At 34.8% G+C, this 19,973-nt stretch overlaps 1 protein-coding gene across 4 annotated transcripts in view; it reads left to right on the forward strand.

The window, feature by feature from the left end:
- The window catches only part of fyco1a (FYVE and coiled-coil domain autophagy adaptor 1a), an 89,366-nt gene that overhangs the window by 61,024 nt on the left and 8,369 nt on the right, over nucleotides 1–19,973 (forward strand). For all 4 annotated transcript variants that reach the window (XM_073939341.1, XM_068216950.2, XM_009297090.5 and 1 more), the window contains exons 14-17: nucleotides 403–538; nucleotides 11,470–11,562; nucleotides 11,781–11,991; nucleotides 18,315–18,424. In XM_073939341.1, coding sequence (XP_073795442.1) covers nucleotides 403–538; nucleotides 11,470–11,562; nucleotides 11,781–11,991; nucleotides 18,315–18,424 — 550 coding nt within the window. The remainder of the gene's footprint in view (nucleotides 1–402; nucleotides 539–11,469; nucleotides 11,563–11,780; nucleotides 11,992–18,314; nucleotides 18,425–19,973) is intronic.

Consider the following 19,973-nt stretch of genomic DNA (forward strand, 5'->3'; position numbering starts at 1 on the left):
TATTTATAGTATTAATAGCATTTTTAAAATAATTAAACACATTTTTGATGCTGACTTTTTATTTGTTTTCTCAGTTTTTTTGAGCACCCACTTTATTTATTTTTTACCATTATTATTATTATTATTAGCATTATTTTTATTAGCATTGTTATTTTAGTCATTTTAGTTCTACGTTTCATTTCAATTAAATGCCAGAGCATTTAGAATTTTTATGAAGATTTTTTAAAATTTAATTTAATTTAATTTAATTTTTAGCTTTCTTGCATTTATTAACATTGATTTCCAATCATTTTAGTTACATAACAACAGAGATCAGTTAAATGTTCTCTATATATTCTAAATATTGCATTGTACTCTCTTTTTTCATCTCCTGATGTCATCCTGACGTGTCCTGACATGCAGTTACAGATCCTGGTGAGAGGGCTGATGATGGAGCGTTTGACATTATTACAGACGAGGAAGTGAACCAGATCTATGACAGCGACTCGCGCACCACCAATGGATCACATGAGGAGGAAGGAGGACAAACCGGAGATAAGTAAGTGTGTAAACACACAAAATAATGTCATACAGTTTTATGCAAAAGTTTGGGGACCCCTGATAATTTTCACTCTTGAAAGCCATGACACTTTAAAAATAAAACTAAATTTAAACTAAATTTAAACTTTACTGACTTTATATGTGTTTTCTCAGTTTTTTTTTTGAGCATCACTTTATTTTTTAACATGGTTCATAAAACATATACAGCACATCAGTTTTCAACACTGACGATAATAATAAGAATTGTTTCTTGAGCAGCAAATCAAAAAATTAAATTCTTTCAATAATAAAATGATAATGCAGTTCTTTTTTTAATAATGTTGAGTAATATTTGAAAAATATATTAAATTAGAATAAGTTGTTTTGGATTGTGCAAATTTTTCTTAATATTATGGATTTTTCTTTATTTTTGAACCAATAAATTGAGCCTCTGCAAGGATTAAGGTCTTCTTTCAAAAACCTGCAGACTCCAGACTTTTGAAAAGTAATTTAAACTATACTATGGCATTGTACACTGCCAATATTGCCAGCTTTTATCCTAAATTGCTTCTGATGCACTTATTTGGTTGTTTCAGACAAATTGTTCTGCCATATAAATAAAATAGATTTATGCAGCATACTGTATACAGTCTTTGTAAAAGCACACTTTTATTGTATGTAAAAGTATACTGCATTTATATACCTTATGTTTCGTGTCATTGCTTCACCTCTTCTTTTCAAAATGAAAGAAAAAAAACATTGAAATAGTTCTGTTCTAATGAAATAAATTGTGCTTGTAGTGTTTTCAGCATTGGGCAGTCTATATGCACTGTAAAACCTTTTTCTCTGTAGCCTAGAGTGGCTTGTAGGTATAATTTACAATTTTAACCCAAAGGATGACCGGTCTGTCAGATGAAGAAGAGCTGGAGTCAGATATTCAAATAAATAAAGTTTACTGAAGATAGTTTGCAGTTTCATCGCTAGCTTCAACACTCGCTGTGAGTTCCTAGGTAGCTCTTAAACTGCATCTTACATATGGGTGTTCTAACCTGATTGGTTAAAACACCAATAGACTAGGAAAGTTTCCAAGTGGGTGTGTGCGTACAATTCTGAACAATATCGCAAGCATATAAACAGACATACACTAGACTGTTTTGAGCTTACCCCAGACCTGTGAAAAGGATCCACAATCAAATAGAACACACACACACTTAAAGTATCTTAATCTGTTTCTTACCCAAGGCTGACTGTGCTCTTAGCCGTCTTTATGAAAACTGGTTAAAAACCAATATAATCTACATTCATTCAGTTATATCCTTACTACGCAAAGTCTATCTTGAATAAAAAAAGTAAAATCACTTTAAACAGTATTAACACATAATAATAATATCAAAACATAGCAATACAAATAGGAAAACAGTTGTATAGTTGTTCCATGACCTCTGACCTAGTTTGGTGGCTCCTGAGAATAGAGTTACGAAGAGGCAGGCAAACGCACTGAACATTCTTATATTAAGCACTGCGTTCACTTTATCCGTTATTCAAATAATCATATTAAGAAAGTAATGAGAAAAAGGATATATGTTAATCCATGCTGGGACGGATTGGAAGGCAAAAATCCGAATCCATCAGGCTTTTATTGACATTTTTAATACTTACAAAATATATATTTTCAGGAATAGTTATGTTTGCTTACAATACAAAATGAATTCAGTGTTTTTTTTATATACATATGACTCTTTCCAGAATTACTGGTATATTTCAAGCGTTTTTCATTAATTTTTCTTCTACTGGAATGATATATAAATGTATAATCTACAGTAAACTTAATGTAAAATAATGATTAAATGTTAGATACTGTTACTAAATGTTGTTTAACTTATTGTTAACCTTTTTTAACCACTAACAGAGTTGACGATATCACATTTTTCACCATTTTGTTCTTTAGCTCAAAATGCTAGCCTCAAACCTGATACTGGAATACATAGCATGTCTAAAACAGAGAAATTTATGTATTTTCATCTACTTATTGTTTTTAAATAATGAGAAAATCACTAAAATTGACACAGTTTCACCACTGTTGGCGTATCCTATATATTTAGTTTAAATAAATGAGAGAAGATTTGACTAAATTTGTCAAAATTATATTATGATATAATTTAATTTTATCATAATAATTCTATCATAATAATTAAAGCTGAATATATGATTTAGAAGGCATAAACACACAAAAATAGGTACAGTGAGAAACTTTAAAGGGCACCTATGATGAAAATCCTCTTTTGTAAGCTGTTTGGACAGAGCTGTGTGTAGCTATAGTGTCTCCACAGTCATATTTTATCCGTTTATCCGTTTTATCCTTTGCTTTGGTGTCATGGTTTGGGAATCTTTCTGTCAAGAATAAAAACTCACTAAATCAAATAGTTAAGTGGTCCAGTAAGCTGACCGGGGTGTCACTAGCCAATCTAGAAGCTGTGTACACTAGGCAGCTAAAGAGAATTACAAATTCAATTTTAAATGACACTGCTCATCCCCTACACTCGAGTTTCAGCTCCTTTCCTCCGGTCGTAGGTTTCTAGTATTAAGCTGTAAAACGAAACGATACAAAAGTAGTTTCATGCCAGCAGCCAATAGACATTTAAATAAGGCATAGACTAAAGCAGAAATGTTTCGGTGACCTGTATATTTTAGATCATTTTAAATATTTATTTGGGAGAGGGGGGGTGGACACTTAAAGTGATTATTTCTTTATGTTTACATTTTATGTCTTAATGTGCATTTGTTGTTGTTACTGTGTGAGTTGCTTTGTGTGGCACTGTTGTGAGATGAGGACTCTTGACTGCAAACCAAATCTACCTTCGGGTATAAATAAAGTAACCTACCTACCTATATTGGAGTAATAGAAACACAATAAGTAATTTATTTGGTCCCTTTTTATTAAGTGTCCTTAACTACTATGTACTTGCATCAAAAAATAAATGCAATGTACTTACTGTGTTCATAATGTATTTGAGAACACTTGTGGTGCTCTTGAGTTGGGATAAGGGTTGGGTTATGGACGGCTTTGGTGGTGTGGGTAGGTTTAAGGGTGAGTTAAGGTTTAGGGAATGGTCAGCATTGTATTTACAAATGTAATTACAGAAGTTAATTAGAGATGTAATTACATACAGGTATTTAATCAAGCATACGTAGACAATAAATACATGTATTTACACAATTAGTACATTGTAAAAAACTATTATCTCCTGTGTAAGTGCATATTAGTTAAGGCCACTTAATATTAAGTGGGACCATTTATTTTTAGAATTTCCTGACGTTAAAATAGGATCCAAATCCCTCCCATTTTGTGGCCCACCACAACTTGACATAGAGTGCGGTTTACCCACCCACCGAATTGATTGTGTATTAACATGTATTAACAGGTCTCTGTAGTAACGCGTATAATTATATCAACAAGACAGGATGTGTTCAAAGCAACCGGGATTAACAGTTCTGTTAAGCTCGCTGTGATCATCTGCACCTCAAGAATAAGTTTAAAACTTATTTAAAACAGTGCATGTTTATAATAAAGACGGTGAAATCGCTGCAATTCTTCACCACAGCTGCGTGTCTATACAATTATAAAAGAAGACGCTTCAATCCCGGTTTTTGGATGTTTAATCAGGTTTATTTTGTACATTAACATAACGGATATCCATAAAGCAGTGGATATTAACATGTATCCTGTCACATTTGCGTGCAAAAACAGTGCAAAGTTAAATGCGTGTGCTGTGTGTGTGTGTGTGTCCGCTGTTTCTGTGTGTGCGTGAACTTTGTAACAGCATTCTGTGTGACTCATCCTCGCAGAAGGGCTTCAATTAACTCTACAACAAATACATCAAATAATCATTGGGAAAGTTCTTACTGTAGTATTTCTCACAAACGTTATGTGAGATCTGCTTCCTTCATGTCTGTCACTGTGCTGTTTATCTGACTCAGCCGAGGCGGAGATTAAGGCATACTCTGACAGGCATGTGGGAACAGTGTGCGGGGAGAACTAGCATTAAAGACACAGGCAATAAAACAGCTACATATTGTTCAGAGCAGAAAATCCCAACGTTCAAAAAAGTATAATAAATAATCTGATAGGTGTTTTGAGCTGAAACTTTACAGACACATTCTGGAGACACAAAAGAGTTGTCTTGAATCATGAAAAAGGGGTAAGTAAGTATTTTCAAGACAAAATCTCCCTAAATACACATTCAAACTATTTTTTTTTTTATTCAAATTGTTGATTTGTAGAGGTAAATGTAAAAATCAAATGTTGTTGGGAGTAGAGATTCAATGATGCATATCACAAGTGCAATTATTTTGAAAACACCCATATAGCTACACAGACAACTTTTAGAGAACATACACTGCAAAAAATGCTGGCTTTTACACGATCTATTTGTGTTGAGGCAACATGAAGGACTTAAGTTAACCTATTAGTGTTTACATATTTAAGTGGATTGAACACAAAACAATGAAGTTGTCCCCAAAAAAACCCTCAAGAATTGTGTTGTTTCGGTTCATTTTAAATAAGACGTCTGAACAAACAGCAAACATCACTTTTGAGTCTGTATTTTCTTTACAGTGTTTAGCAATTAACATAAAAGTGTTTTAAAGGGTCACGAAACACCAAAACACATTTTTTGAGTTGTTGACAGTCTATTTTTTGTTGACAGTGTTTTTTTCTAGAAAAAACACTATTAGGACACATTACACTAAAATGTGAAAATTGGCTGTTTTTGCGATATTTCGAGCAAATTTGTACTTCCGGTTTGAAAGGAATTTTTGAAGCTGTATCACGGCCATAAGATCATGTATTCCAGCGTGTCGACTAGACGTCTGTACCTGGGAGTACCTTATTACATCTCTGAGTGTGCTGCATTTATTTATGAGTAAGACTTGGTTCAAACCAATCAGCATGCTCTATTGTGTATGCAGTGCAACCTCATTAATATGCATGCTAGCTTCGAAGACTGTTGTTACCCGTTACAGTGTTCAGACGGCAGAGAGACGCCACGTTGTTTTGCCAAGCGAGAGAAGAAGAAGAATTGTTTGGAGATACGGGTCGTCAGTGTTGTTTTTGTAATTTGCTGCAGTGAAGGTTTTGTTTTCATTTTCGCTCTATGAGAGCGCAGCTGGACTCTCGTGTGGGTCCGTGCACGCGATGCGCGACAGAAATACGTGTCTAAGAAACATTGTTTACCCGAGAGCTTTTCTCATCTGAAACTGGTGAAATCCGGATTTGCCGGTCGTCTCCTTTTAATAAAGATGCGGTTCTAGTTGGTGTTGATTGTCCTGCCTTGTAAAGTGTGCGATCAGTGGTCTTTGTTTGTTTATTCAGAGGCAAAGTTAGTTCGTATTGTCAGCAGTACTCTTTCAGTGTTTAAAGATGGACCTTAGTCAAATGATTTCTAAGTTAATAAAGTTTACTGTATGTTAATATCACTACTATATTATGGGCTGAAAAACCTGCTGTAAATGCTGCTCTCTGAGTGTAAACATGTAAGCACCACAATCAAACTAACCATTGTGTAGGATTTTCGCCGCATTTTATGACCGGAATAACACACACTGCCATCTGACGCTACCTACCGAGTGCATCTAAGTTACAGAGAAATGCGGAGGGTTTATTTCTCTCATTCGCCGTGCGGTAACAAACATTGCATGAAAAATACACGCTTCCAGCAATTCCTCGAATCAAGTATCTCGTTTGTCACGAGGGGCGTGAATGAAATTCCTGAATGAAAGACCCAAACTGCAGTTTAAGTCCACCATTTAATAATTTCGCAAATAATTTGATTACTGATGTCTCTAAACACAGTCACTCGCTTTCTCCTTTGCATCTGTGTTTGTTTTGCCTCTGAAAATCAGCGTGTGCCCAAACCGACACTCCCATTTTTATGCAAATTTTTACGGACCTTTCCTTTTTCTCCTCCTCCAACACTCCTCCCTTAATAGAGCTGGACACGCCCACTTTCCTGACTTTTTCCAAAGTAGAGGTGTGAAAAAACCCTGCTGAAACAAGGGGGTTTCATGGCCTTTTAAGGTATCATGATGATCCTTTAAGTGCACTCAGAACCACAATTATTACCTATTGGTTAACTATGTTTGTGTATAATAACTTTAACTGTTAAAAGCTATTAGTTACTAGGTAATTAGTTAAAGTTACTAGTAACTAGGTAATTAGTTAAAGTTACTAGTAACTAATAAAGCTATGGTAAGTAGTATCCATAACAATTCAGAACTTGTTTGTGAAGCAATAATGTACACCTTTTGTAAAGCTGCTATGAAACAATCATTGTGAAAAGCGTTATACAAATAAACTTGTATTGTTCATGCTTATATAAATTACGCACAAGCCAAGTTACTCGAGACAAAGAACGTGCAAAAATGTCCACACGTTCCCACAATCACACTCTGAATGGTCCAATTTGTCGCAGTGATATAGAGATCCTTCAGGCTTCATCTCTGGGTCTCTGTTTAGACAAATTGGGATGTGAATCCTCCACAAATAAGTGTTACAGACAGACAGGAAGTCCTGCGGAGAGGCTGATTGTGGGGGGAAGATGACTGTCAATTTATGCATTTCATGCCATCTTGCGTGCATTTCCCAACATTTTTCACTCTGAGATGAGCACCTGCCTGCCGTATAATTTTGCAGGATCCTCAAAAGATCAAATCTCCGCTAGGTGAGGGAGGTTAGCCGTAATTAGACGCACTCCACTAGGAATGCAAGGGAATTTAGATGGAAAAAACATTTCATTTTAGATAGATTTTTTTTTACCATCATTCCTATGGGATGTTAGTTGTCTGTCTTTTGTGCTAAGCACGTTATAATAAGCATGCATCTTAAATACACTGTTAACAATTTCCTGTAGAATCCACAGTAACTTACTGGTGTTAGACCACTACACTGCAAAAAATGCTTTTCTTACTTAGATTTTTTTGTCTTGTTTATAGTCCAAATATCTAAAAATTCTTAAAGGGTCACGAAACACCAAAACTCATTTTTTGAGCTGTTGACAGTCGTATATGTGTCCCACACTGCTAAAAGCACTATTAGGACACCTATATTTCACTAAAAAGTGTAAATTGGTTGATTTTGCGTTATTTCAAGCAAATTAGTACTTCCGGTTTGAAACAAATTTTTGAAGCTGCGTCACGATCATGACATAATAGCGTGTATTCCAGCGTGCAGACTGGACGTCTGTGCCAGAGTGTGTCTTATTACGTCTTACAGTGTGATGCATTAATGCATGAGTAAGACTTGGTTAAAACCAATCAGCGCGCTCTATTGTGCAACTTCATTAATATTCATTACTGTCACAGTATTTAGACGACAGACACACCACGTTGTGTTGGCAAAACAAGCATGAAGTGTTGATTTTATTGTTTGCTGCAGTTAAGTTTCGTTTTCATTTTCTCTCTGTGAGAGCTCAGCTGGAGTCACGTGTGGATTTACAGTGTACGCGATGCTCGACAACAATAACTTACATGTCGAGTAATATTAATGAAGATGCACAATAGAGCGCGCTGATTGGTTTGAACCAAGCCTTACTCATGCATTAATGCATCACACTGTAAGACGTAATAAGACACACTCTGGCACAGACGTCCAGTCTGCACGCTGGAATACACGCTATTATGTCATGACCGTGACGCAGCTTCAAAAATTCGTTTCAAACCGGAAGAACGAATTTGCTTGAAATAACGAAAAACAACCAATTTACACTTTTTAGTGAAATATAGGTGTCCTAATAGTGTTTTTAGCCGTGTGGGAACCCATATACGACTGTCAACAACTCAAAAAAGGTGTTTTGGTGTTTCGTGACCCTTTAAATCAAGAAGACTTTTCTAGACAAGCAAAACATATTGTCTTGTTTTAAGAAATATGCCAAAATGAAGTGAGTTTTTCCTTAAATCACGCTAAAAAAATCTGCCAATAGGGTGAGCAAAATAATCTTATCACAAATCGAAAAACAAGATTATTTTGCTTACAATGATAAGCCAATGAAATAAATGAAAACAAAGTTAATAAAATAGCAATTTTTGGCAAATGTTGTCGTAATAAATAACATTATTGCAATATTTAACAAAACCATCACATATTTTCCTTCCTAGTATCGTGCAGCCCTAATGATAATCATTCTTTTTTTTACTTTTGTGCTCTATTCATACATCATTTTCACATGTCAAATGAATAATGATTCTTTGCTGTCAGATCAACTCAAGATTTTGACTCCTCTATCCCTTGAAAAGAGTCCCTCTGCAAATCTGTGTTACTCTGTGAGAGATTTATATAATAATCAAATGTGAAATGTGCTATGAAAACTGTTAGAAACACACACAAAAACACAAATGCACACAGCCAGAAGTAACACACATGCAGGTACACTGTTTTTCAGAGGTTTGTGTCAGAAAAAAATGTATAATGATACAAAATATTTCATCCACATTTTATCCACCCCAAAAAAACATCTAATAAAGTTTCACTGTTTACAATAATGATAATAAATGTTACTGAATAACAAAATGCTTTCTAAGCACTTAAGACTGATGTAATGATGCTAAAACGTCCACTTTCTCATTATAAAAATAAATTACATTTTGCATTTCAGTCAAATAGAAAAATTTTAAATGGTTATAATATTTTACAATATTCTTGTTTTTACTGTAAAGCTTTTTTAAATATTTGTGTTTCAAAACATGATCAAATATACACAGCTTAAAGACATTAAAACATCTTAGTCTAAACGTTTTAGCAGCACTGAAAATGTTGAAATGCATGTGTTCAGATGTACAGTATTTGCCTATGCTGTTATAAATAATAGAGCTTTCAAGTTCAGTGTGAGTCATTTTGTTCAGCTTAGTTGTTTTAATTGAAAAGCTTTGAGTTCTGACAGTCACAGTAGGTTTTGGTAGGACAATGAAATATTATTGTGAAAATCAATGGCGGTTAAATTGACAGTTCAGACAAAAACGATGAAAAGTACACTAACTTTCACAGTTTTTTTTTTTTTGCTTCAGACTAGCTTTATTATTGTTAACCTAGGCAAAAAAAAATTGTGTTTTTGTTACATGGAAAAACTTGAATTTTAACACACACACACACACACACACACACACACACACACACGCTGTGCATATTTATATATGTATTTATTTATATTTATATGGTGTTTGTGTCTGTGTAATGAGTCAGGTTAATAAAAGAGGTGAGGATCCAAATGCAGCTTTATTAAAGTAAATCGTCTGGCAGGCAAAGGTCGTAACAGGAGCAAACAGGAGCTTTAAGGTAATCCAAAAGCGTCTAAAAAACAGACAAATGGTAAGGACAGGCGGCAAAACAACATGAACAAATTCAATTCAGTTCATCTTTATTTCTAAAACGCTTTTACAATGTAGATTGTCAAAGCAGCTTAACAGAAGAATTGTGTCAGTCCATGAAACTGTGTTAGTTCAACAAAAAACAAGGCAAAGGGCAAAACACGACAAGGCAAGGCAAGGATAACACTTCGTGATGCACCCAAAAGTTTAACAAAACTCAGCAAAGTGTGTATGTGAGTGAGGTGTATTTATAGTCATGGTAATCAGTCCTCATGAGCTTCAGCTGTGTGTTTGTAATCAATGGTGAACTGGAACCATGTTGGGATATGTAGTCTGGTTCAGTGGCAGATGTGATGTGTAGAGTGCCTTCTAGTGTGTCTGGTGGGTGCTCAACTTGCTGACTGTATGTGTGAATGCATGTATATATTTCTTATTTTGATTTGATTTGTTAATTTTACTTTAAAGTAATAACTAATAATAATAGAAATGTTAAAAACAAAATAACAATAACCAAAAATAACATTCAAATAAAAAATAATATGGTTCACTTCAAAATAATGGTCCATAAGGTAATGTATTTACTGACCAGACAAACGATTAGTAATACATTTATTACAGTATTTATTTAACTTTGTTAACATTAGTTAATGTTAGGGCACCCTTTTTCAAGATTTAAAACAATGCTTTTGTGTCTCCAGAATGTGTCTGTAAAGTTTCAGCTCAAAGCACCCATTAGATTATTTATTAAACCTTTCAGAATATTGGAATTTTCTGCTCTGAGCACATTGTAGCTGTTTTGTTGCCTGTGCTTTTAATGCAAATGAGCTAGTTCTCCCCACACACCGTTCCCACATGCCTGTCAGAGCAACAGAGATCACTCCATAAGGCTCTCACGTGTGTCTCCATGTCCCGCTGCATCAGATAAACAGCACAGTGACAGACATGAAGGAAGCAGATCTCGCATAACATTTGTGAGAAAAACTACAGTAAGAACTTTCCCAATGATTATTTGATGTATTTGTTGTGGAGTTAATTCAAGCCTTTCTGCAATGATGAGTCACACACAATGTCATTACGAAGTTCACGCACAAACACAATGTGCACATTTAACTAAACTTAATTTCCACTGCTGTACGAGTATCCATTGTATTAAAATAAACCTGATTTAACGCACAAACCGGGATTGAAGCATCTTCTTTTATAGTTGTACCGACATGTGCCTGTGGTTTACACAACGCATATGTTTAATGCAACGGATGCCATTCCAGCTGCAACCCATCACTGGAAATCACCCACACACACTCATTCACACTCATACACTACGCACAATTTAGCCTACCCAGAACACCAGTACCACATGTCTTTGGACTTGTGGGGGAAACCCATGCCAACTAGAGGAGAACATGCAAACTCCACACAGAAATGCCAAATTATCCAGCTGAGACTCGAACTAGTGACCTTCTTGGTGTAAGGCGATTGTACTACCCACTGCTCCACAGTGCTGCCCTAAACTATTATATGTTATGTCAAAATACTCTTAGTTTATTATTAACATCTAAAAGGACATAACAATGTGCCTATTGTCTTTTACAGTAGCGTATCAAGTGACGTGACGTCTGAAGAACAGGAAGACATGATTTCAGTACAGGATGCAGAAATCACCCTCCTCAAGTCAGGAGAGCTCAGGTTAGTAAGTGCAGACACAAAACAATTCAATTTAATCCAAGTTTATTTGTATAGCGCTTTTCACAATCAATTTTGTTAGAAAGCAGCTTTACAAAAGGCGAACATTATTGCATTACAATCAAAATCTGAAAAATGAAAGTTATTATTCACACACACACACACACTGATTACGCTCCACTATTATTGTTTCCTCTGAATCTGTGCGTGTGTTTCTGCAGTGCCTCTGTGCCTCTGGATATAGATGAGATTCCTCATTTCGGCGATGGCTCCCGTGAGCTGTTTGTCAAGTCCAGTTGTTACAGCACCATTCCCATCACAGTGGGCGACCGCGGACCCATCATCAGCTGGGTTTTCTCCTCCGAGCCAAAGAGCATCTCCTTCACTGTGGTGTACAGAGAGACACTTGACACACCTGTCGAGCAGGCCAAGGTAACAAACACACACATGCAAGACATTCAGAGGGTGTTGAGTGTGTCTTAACAAGTCATTCGTTCATTTTCCTTTCGACTTAGTCTCTATTTCAGTGGTCACCACAGCGGAATGAACCAAACTATTCCAGCATATGTTTTACACAGCGGGTGCCCTTCCTACCGCAACCCAGAACAGGGAAACATCCATACACAAACACACTTATACACGATGGCCAATTTTAGCTTATTCAGTTCACCTGAAGTGCATGTGTTTGGACTGTGGGGCAAACTAGAGCACCCTGAGGAAACCCACACCAACACGGGGAGAACATGCAAACTCCACACAAAAACTGGGCCAGCTGGGACTCAAACCAGTGACCTTCTTGCTGTGTAGCCACTATGCCGCCCCAAGTAGTATGACTATTACTCTCATAATTCAGGCAGTTTCTTTAGTTTGAACTTCTTAACAATGTATCATAATTAAAATCTATCTTAATTAGATTTCACTCTGCCCCCCTGAGGATGATCACAAGATTTACGCTCTTATGCTGTGCTTGTTTGATCTAAATGAGTAAATCTTATACTAATCTCTATAGTATATCACTTTACGTTAATGTTTGGTGAAGCTATAAATCAAAATGTGATCTTGTGTAATCTGTTTAAATGCATTTGCTATAGCTTGGTCGGCTGCTTGTTGTGTCCTGATAGTGTTTTTGTTCATTTTCAGTTTAGACATTTATTTTCAGATCATGTTTGACCTTTTCCCTTTTAGCCAGAATCAATTATTGCCATGCCCGAGAGACCTCAACCCCCCGCAGCTGAAGAAAACACATGCAGATAAAAAAAATCCCTATTAAACTATGAAAGGAATCAGTCTGACAACACACACATTTCTGTATTTGGGTGCATTGTGAGAAATGCTATTGGTCACACTTTATTTTAATGTACAATTGACACTACATTGTAAAAAAATACCATATGTTTTGTTTATTTATGGTTGTGAATTGCATTATGGGATGTTGATCTCTGCTCTGTTGACTTTTGATGTTAAAAAGTTCAACTCTACAGTTTAACCAAGTGACTTTTATTGATATTTTAGTAGTTTAAAATATTGTATTGTATAAGAACTAATAACAGTGCACATAAACTTTACTTGCTTTACTTATTTTGCTATTTTACACTTATTTTTATGTTCGTCCAAAAAAGCCAAACATTTGCGATCGATTAACCAGTGGAACATCTTCTCTTGCTCTGCACATTTCCTTCTGCTGGTTCTGTGTGCGCTCGAAAACTGTCAACACTCCCACAGTCACGTGCTCTGCAGACACACAGAGATGCATCTTTTGTGCTAGAATGCATTTGACCGCAGTTTCTGAATCTCTTAAAATGTCCGGGATTCGCTTTCTAAAATTGCTACTATTTGTATGCATTTTTGCATTCCCTTTTCACAGCTGACTGTACTCACAGCAGCAAGAGAAACATAATTTATCATTGACAAATGACTCAGAGAGAGAAAAAAAAAACTGGCTGCTAAATATTTGTCCACCATTAGAAATGTCTAATCAACTTATTTGCCTTATTTATATAATCTATACTTTTTTATTCTAGTAACTATTATAATTTTTAGCAATAATATCTATTTTTATTCCCTTTTTTCTTTTATTTATTTCTCATTTGCACTATATTTTAATAATTTAATGATGTTAATATATTACATACTTTACATTTTTAAATTGCTTTGGCAATACTGTGTCATGCCAATGAAGCAACTTAAGAGAGAGAGAGAGAGAGAGAGAGAGAGAGAGAGAGTGTGTGTAATATATTGAATATTGATGTGACATATTGAATAATATGATGTATTGTTGATATTTTATTTAATTATTATATATAAATATCATCTATCATCATATCATTTTTACTACTACTATTTACTGTGTGTACTGTTTTTTTAATTGAATATGTATGTTACTTTTTATGTAAACTTTATAACTGCTTTGGCAATACATTTGTAACAATTGTTATGCCAATAAAGCAATTATTGAATTTAATTGAGAGAGAGAGAGAGAGAGAGAGAGAGAGAGAGAGAGAGAGAGAGAGAGAGAGAATTGACGTACAGACTAGCTGCAAAATATGTATACACCCTACACACCATAAGAAATGGTTCATGTAAATTCATGTATCTTATTTAAATAATCTAGACTTTTTATTATTAGAATTGTTATATTTATCAAATATATTATCTGTTTGTTTCTTTGTTTGTTTTTTCATTTATGTCTTACTGTATATATATTTTTTATTATTATTATTTGATGATTTTAATATACTACATACTTGAAGTGCTTTGGTAGTACTGAATGTTATGCCAATAAGGCAACTTGAAGAGAGAGAGAGAGAGATATTCTATATCTCTATTTTATTTCTATTTCTCTATCTAAATAATCTATTTTTATGAATCTAATTTTCTTTTCTTTATTTCTATACTATATTTTATGTTCATATTTCTTTGCACTACTGCCCTTTTTGCACTGTCTTGTCTGTACGCAGCAACGCTGCACTGCTTTGGCAATTCAAATATACAGTTATTTGTCATGCCAATAAAGCGCCTAAAATGTGAGAAAAGAGAGAAAGAGAGAGAGAGAGCAGCCTTTACCTGTCAGTGGGCGCACATAGCTCCTAAATAGCATAAAAGAAAGTAAAAACGTTTATTTCTATTAAATAAATTATTTGATTTTTTAATAATTTAACCCATTGAAAAGCAACAGTGTTTAACAGTGTCATAAAAAATAGAAATATAGTTAAAAATCACATTATTGTTTTTTTTGCCGCGTGTAGTCAACCATTTATGTGCTGTGGGTAAAAGGTGTGTTTCAATCCGGCTACCACCGTGACTATATTTCAAACCTGTGGGAGACACTGAATAATATATAAAGAAATAAGTCTGTAAAATAACAGAAAATGTGAAATACAAAATGAAACCTTTAAGTTGATCATTCGGTATCAGAAGTGGTTTATATAAAAGGTAAAGGCCTCTAGATTAAACTTATTTACCAAAATAAAATATGATCATGCCTTGATTTTGAATTATTTCATTAGTACAGTAAGGTCTGACTTTACTTAGACAAAAGTCTTGTCACTTAACAGAATAATGTCCAGTATAGAATATAAAGTCATGCTGCAGTGGAAACAGAATGAATATTGTGTCTGACTCCATCATGAGCTTGGAGGACTGCATCCATACATCTCTGCAATGACTCAAATCACTTATTAATAAAGTCATCTGGAATGGCAAAGAAAGCGTTCTTGCGGGACTCCCAGAGTTCATCACGATTCTTAGGTTCATCTTAAATGCCTCCTCCTCCATCTCACCCCAGCTCATTAATGCTCAATAATGTTCATGTCTGATGACTAGGCTGGAAACCCTGGAGCACCTTGACCTTGTTTGCTCAGTAACTTTGATGTGGAGGTTTGAAGTATGAGAAGGAGCGCTATCCTGCTGAAGGCTGTTGATGTTGCAGATCTTTCGCACACCCCCATACTGAATGTAACCATGAACCGTAAAAAATGTGTTTATATTCAAATCAATTCACCTTTATTTTTATGGCGCTTTTACAATGCAGATTGTGTCAAAGCAGCTTTACATAAATGGTCATAGTAAATTGGAACAGTGAAGTTAAGTTTTTTTCGTATTTGAGTTCAGTTTAGCTCAGTTCAGTGTGTGTTATACTGTTTAAGCATTCAGAATTTTCATTCCTGTTTGTGAATTGTAAAATGTTGATTCTTTAGTTTGAGAGTAGCCATTGAGTATCACTATATTTCACCAAGGCCCACTCACTTTAACATGTCTGGCCTCAATACTACTGTGCGAAGGTAGTTATGGACAACAAGCACACTTATTTATGCACATAAACTGTGGCCTTGTTATGTGAAACCAATACATTTCTGCTGTTGAACGACCATAGAGTGTCATTAGAGGTAATAGCTGTCTCTCTTTGTAGGTAATTCTGTCATCTTTCTACTTTTTATTGAAAATGTCCTGCATATCCACAAATAAAAGTCAGAGTAAATAATGGCAATTAGAATATTTAAATGATATAATATGTATATTTTTTGTTACGTCTCAGCATTGAAAATGGTAGTGTTTAGAGTTGCCCCATTTTCAGTGATGGAGAGTAGTAAATAAATGAGCAAAAAATAAAAAGTCGATGGCAGCACGATGGCACTGCCGCCTCACAGCAAGAAGGTTGCTGGTTTGAGTCCCAGCTGAGTCAGTTGGCATTTCTGTGTGGAGTTTGCATGTTCTCCCCGTGTTTGTGTGTGTTTCCTCTAGGTGCTCCGTTTTCCCCCACAGTCCAAAGACATGTGCCATAGGTGAATTGGAGAAACTAAATTAGTGTATGAGTGTGGGTGTGAATGCGAGTGTGTATGGGTGTTTCCCTGATAACCAGGGACTAAGCCGAAGGAAAATGAATGAATAAAAAGTCAACTGTGAAAAGAGACGTCAAAATGAGATCCGAAGGTACCTAAAATGTAAAAAAAAAAAAAAATTATAATCATTTGAGACCACTTGAAAATTCTGAAGTTTTTGAGTTAAATGTATTTTTGTTTAATTTTATAAACTGCTGATGATATTTCTTTGAATTTTGAATTATAAATGTTGTCATTTATACCTTTTTTAGCATATAATAACAAAAAAAAAGGTATTCAATTAATCTCGAGTCAACACAGAGGTAACAACTGCCTCTTTGTATGTAATGTTGTAATTTTTATTTTATTTTAATGAAAATGTCCTGCTTTTCCACAAATAAAAGTCAATACGCAAATAATGATAATTGGAATATATTAAAATACTATTATATTTTTGTTACATTTTCAGTTTTCAAGAGTGATACATAAATGAGCAAAAATAAACATTGGACTGAAAAAATGCACATAAGGGACCCAAAATGATATAAAAAAATACTATAAAAAATAAAAATAAACAAGTTTAAATCACTTGAAATTTCTGATGCTTTTGTATTTTTGTTTTATTTTGTAAAATCTAATAATAAAAATGTTGACTTTATACACTTTTCTGCATAAAACAACAAAAAGGTGTCATGTATATATTTATCTTAAAACAAAACAATATTAATGTTTTAACTTAATACAGTTTTTCAAAATCTGTACTTAGTTGAATAACAAATTCCATCACAACAGCTGAACATGCTTTTTATTCTGAACATTTTATGGAGAAAAAGGCTTTTTAGTTTTTTTATTTAAAATTTGAAAGGAATGTGATCAGACCTTTACGGAACAATAATAATATTTGTAAAAGTGAGAATTCTCAAGTCTCAAGTTCTCAAGTGTTTTTAAAACTATTATATTTGAGTTTCTAATCTATTGTTTGTTTTCCATATTATATTTTTAGTGTCTATAAAATAGTTGTGTTCTTTTGTATGTGCATATTTGATTAACTTTTTTTAAACATAACATATCTTTGATGATTTTTTCATAAAGATTTAACACTACTTAAATCCCAAAAATTACCCAAGGTGTATATGTATTTTCTATTGGATTGAGGTCAGGTGATTGGCTGGGCCATTCTACAGCTTGATTTTCTTTTTCTGAAAGCATTTGAGAGTTTCCTTGGCTGTGTTTTGGATCATTGTCTTACTGAAATGTCCACCCTGGTTTCATCTTCCTCCTCCTGCTAATGTAAAAGTTGGACCGAAGCAGCTGATATTCATTTACACTGACGAAGGGCAGAGGGATGCTGAAATACTACTGAGAGATTTCAGCTACTGTCTGGGCTTTCACTGCCTTTCTACACCTTCCTTTCTTCGTGTGTTCAATAATTTTCCCCTGTATCACTTCATTTTAATACACATAACTTCATTTGTAAACTAATTCGATTTGTTTTGTTTGCATATATGGATTTCTTTGGTTGTTACCAACATCCGGTGAACATTTCAAGTCAACAACACCTTCAGAAAAGGTGTTTACTGGAAAAATGGTGATGTGTTCAATACTTTTTTCCCAGCTATATAAATATAGCTTTATCTATCATCAAAAACACTTCTAGCCCTCCTGACAGCTTGTTGCTACTTTCAAAGTATCTTCCAAAACATTGATTGATTTTAATTTAAATGTTGAATAACAATCAACCACTTCTAATTACTTCATGCCTTGACAAACATCCCAGATATTACCAGATGTTGAGTTAGCTTGTATTATTAAATGTCGTCAGTGTGGCAGCATCCCAGATTTATCCTCTTTTACAACGTGTGGGAGCATCTCTCTCCCTAAACATGACAGATAAAAAATCCAAATCTGCTTGTGTGTGTGTGTGTGTCTGTTGTTCAGGTTCTGATTCCCCTCACGCGCTGTAACTCACACAAAGAGACCATACAGGGACAACTCAAAGTGCGCAACGCTGGAGTCTACACACTCATCTTCGATAACTCATTCTCCAGGTACAATAACACACACACACACGCACACACTGGGAATCCTTTCAGAGCTTTTGTGTTTTTCAGACTAATAGTGTTTTGCTAATGTTAACTACGCTGTCACTTGATGCAAACTCATTTTTACTCATGCTGTGTAATACATTTGCTTGTTCGTAAAGCATTTTATAGCATCATCGGCAAACTATTAGAGATCTCGTGCTGCCTGCTTTTATGCCATATTTGGTCGGATTACTAGTGCATTGCATTGCATGTGACAAATAAATCAGTCCCAGAATGCATTGCATCAATATCTTCACAAAAATAAGATGAGTAGTAATCACAAGATGACAATCAGAGACAATACGCACACACATACACACACACACACACACACACACACACACACACACAAACACACTACTATTGAAAAGTTGGGGTTGGTGAAATTTTTTTATGTTTTTGGAAGTCTCTTATGCTTACTAAAGCATCTGTTATTTCATAAAAATAAATACATTGAAAATAGTAACAATGTCATATATTATTATAATTAAATCTTTATCTTTATGTTAAAGGGCTCTATTTTAACTATTTAGGTGCAAAGTCTAAAGTGTATGGCACAAAAACATGTCTGAATCCACTTTTGCTATTTTAAGGACGGAAAAATATGGTTTGCGCCCCGGCGCATGGTCTAACAGCATTGAGTTATGGGTGGTTTTTGAGCAAAACGTGCATTAAACCAATAAAAAGTCTCATCTCCTATTCTCTTTAAGAGTCAGTTGCTTCACGCCGTGGCGCGTGTGCTAGTTATGTGGCAGAGTTTGTTAGAGGAAAACCTGAAGGCTTCACTAGTGAGAAAACGGTTGAACAGACCAACTGCAGCACGAGGATAAAGAATGAGCCACCTCCATTTGGCCTCTACTTTCTCTTTACTTTTACTCTTTACTTTACTCCTTTACTTTTGTGAATAAGAAAACGGTGTTGTACTCACTCCACTGAAGACACCCATTAGCCTACATATTTAACTTTGTTTGTAATGCTCAAAGATTTGTTTCAAAACTATTTCTAAATTCGGTTCTAATTTCCAGAAATTGAATAAATGAACAATAATAATGAAGTGTGGTCAAAAAACAGAGTTATATCCAAACATACGTCCTATTTTTATGCCCCATATGGTGATGTAGGCATCTCCAAAACCCGACAGGTGGACAAATCTTAGCTTCCTTTTATTAAAACAAATATAAATATGCATATAACAAATAAAACTGCTAATAATAATAACATTGTACAATTGCAAATTGTCATGAATAAACTGAAAAAAGCTCCCCGAGATGAGGCATGGAGCAGTGTTTTTATATTTATGTAGAGAATAATAATTTTTGTAACATTTTAATCCTTTAATTGTTTTCATATGTAAAGATATTTGGGTGTTGCTGTATATGCTGTGTGTATTAAGCAATGTGTATGTGTTTGGAACTGCATAGGCGCATAACTAACACACTCTAGACCAGGGGTCTCAAACTCAATTTACCTGGGGGCCGCAGGAGGCAAAGTCTGGGTGAGGCTGGGCCGCATA

This window comes from Danio rerio, chromosome 23 (genome assembly GCF_049306965.1).
Source record: "Danio rerio strain Tuebingen ecotype United States chromosome 23, GRCz12tu, whole genome shotgun sequence".
NCBI classification, from domain to species: domain Eukaryota; kingdom Metazoa; phylum Chordata; class Actinopteri; order Cypriniformes; family Danionidae; genus Danio; species Danio rerio.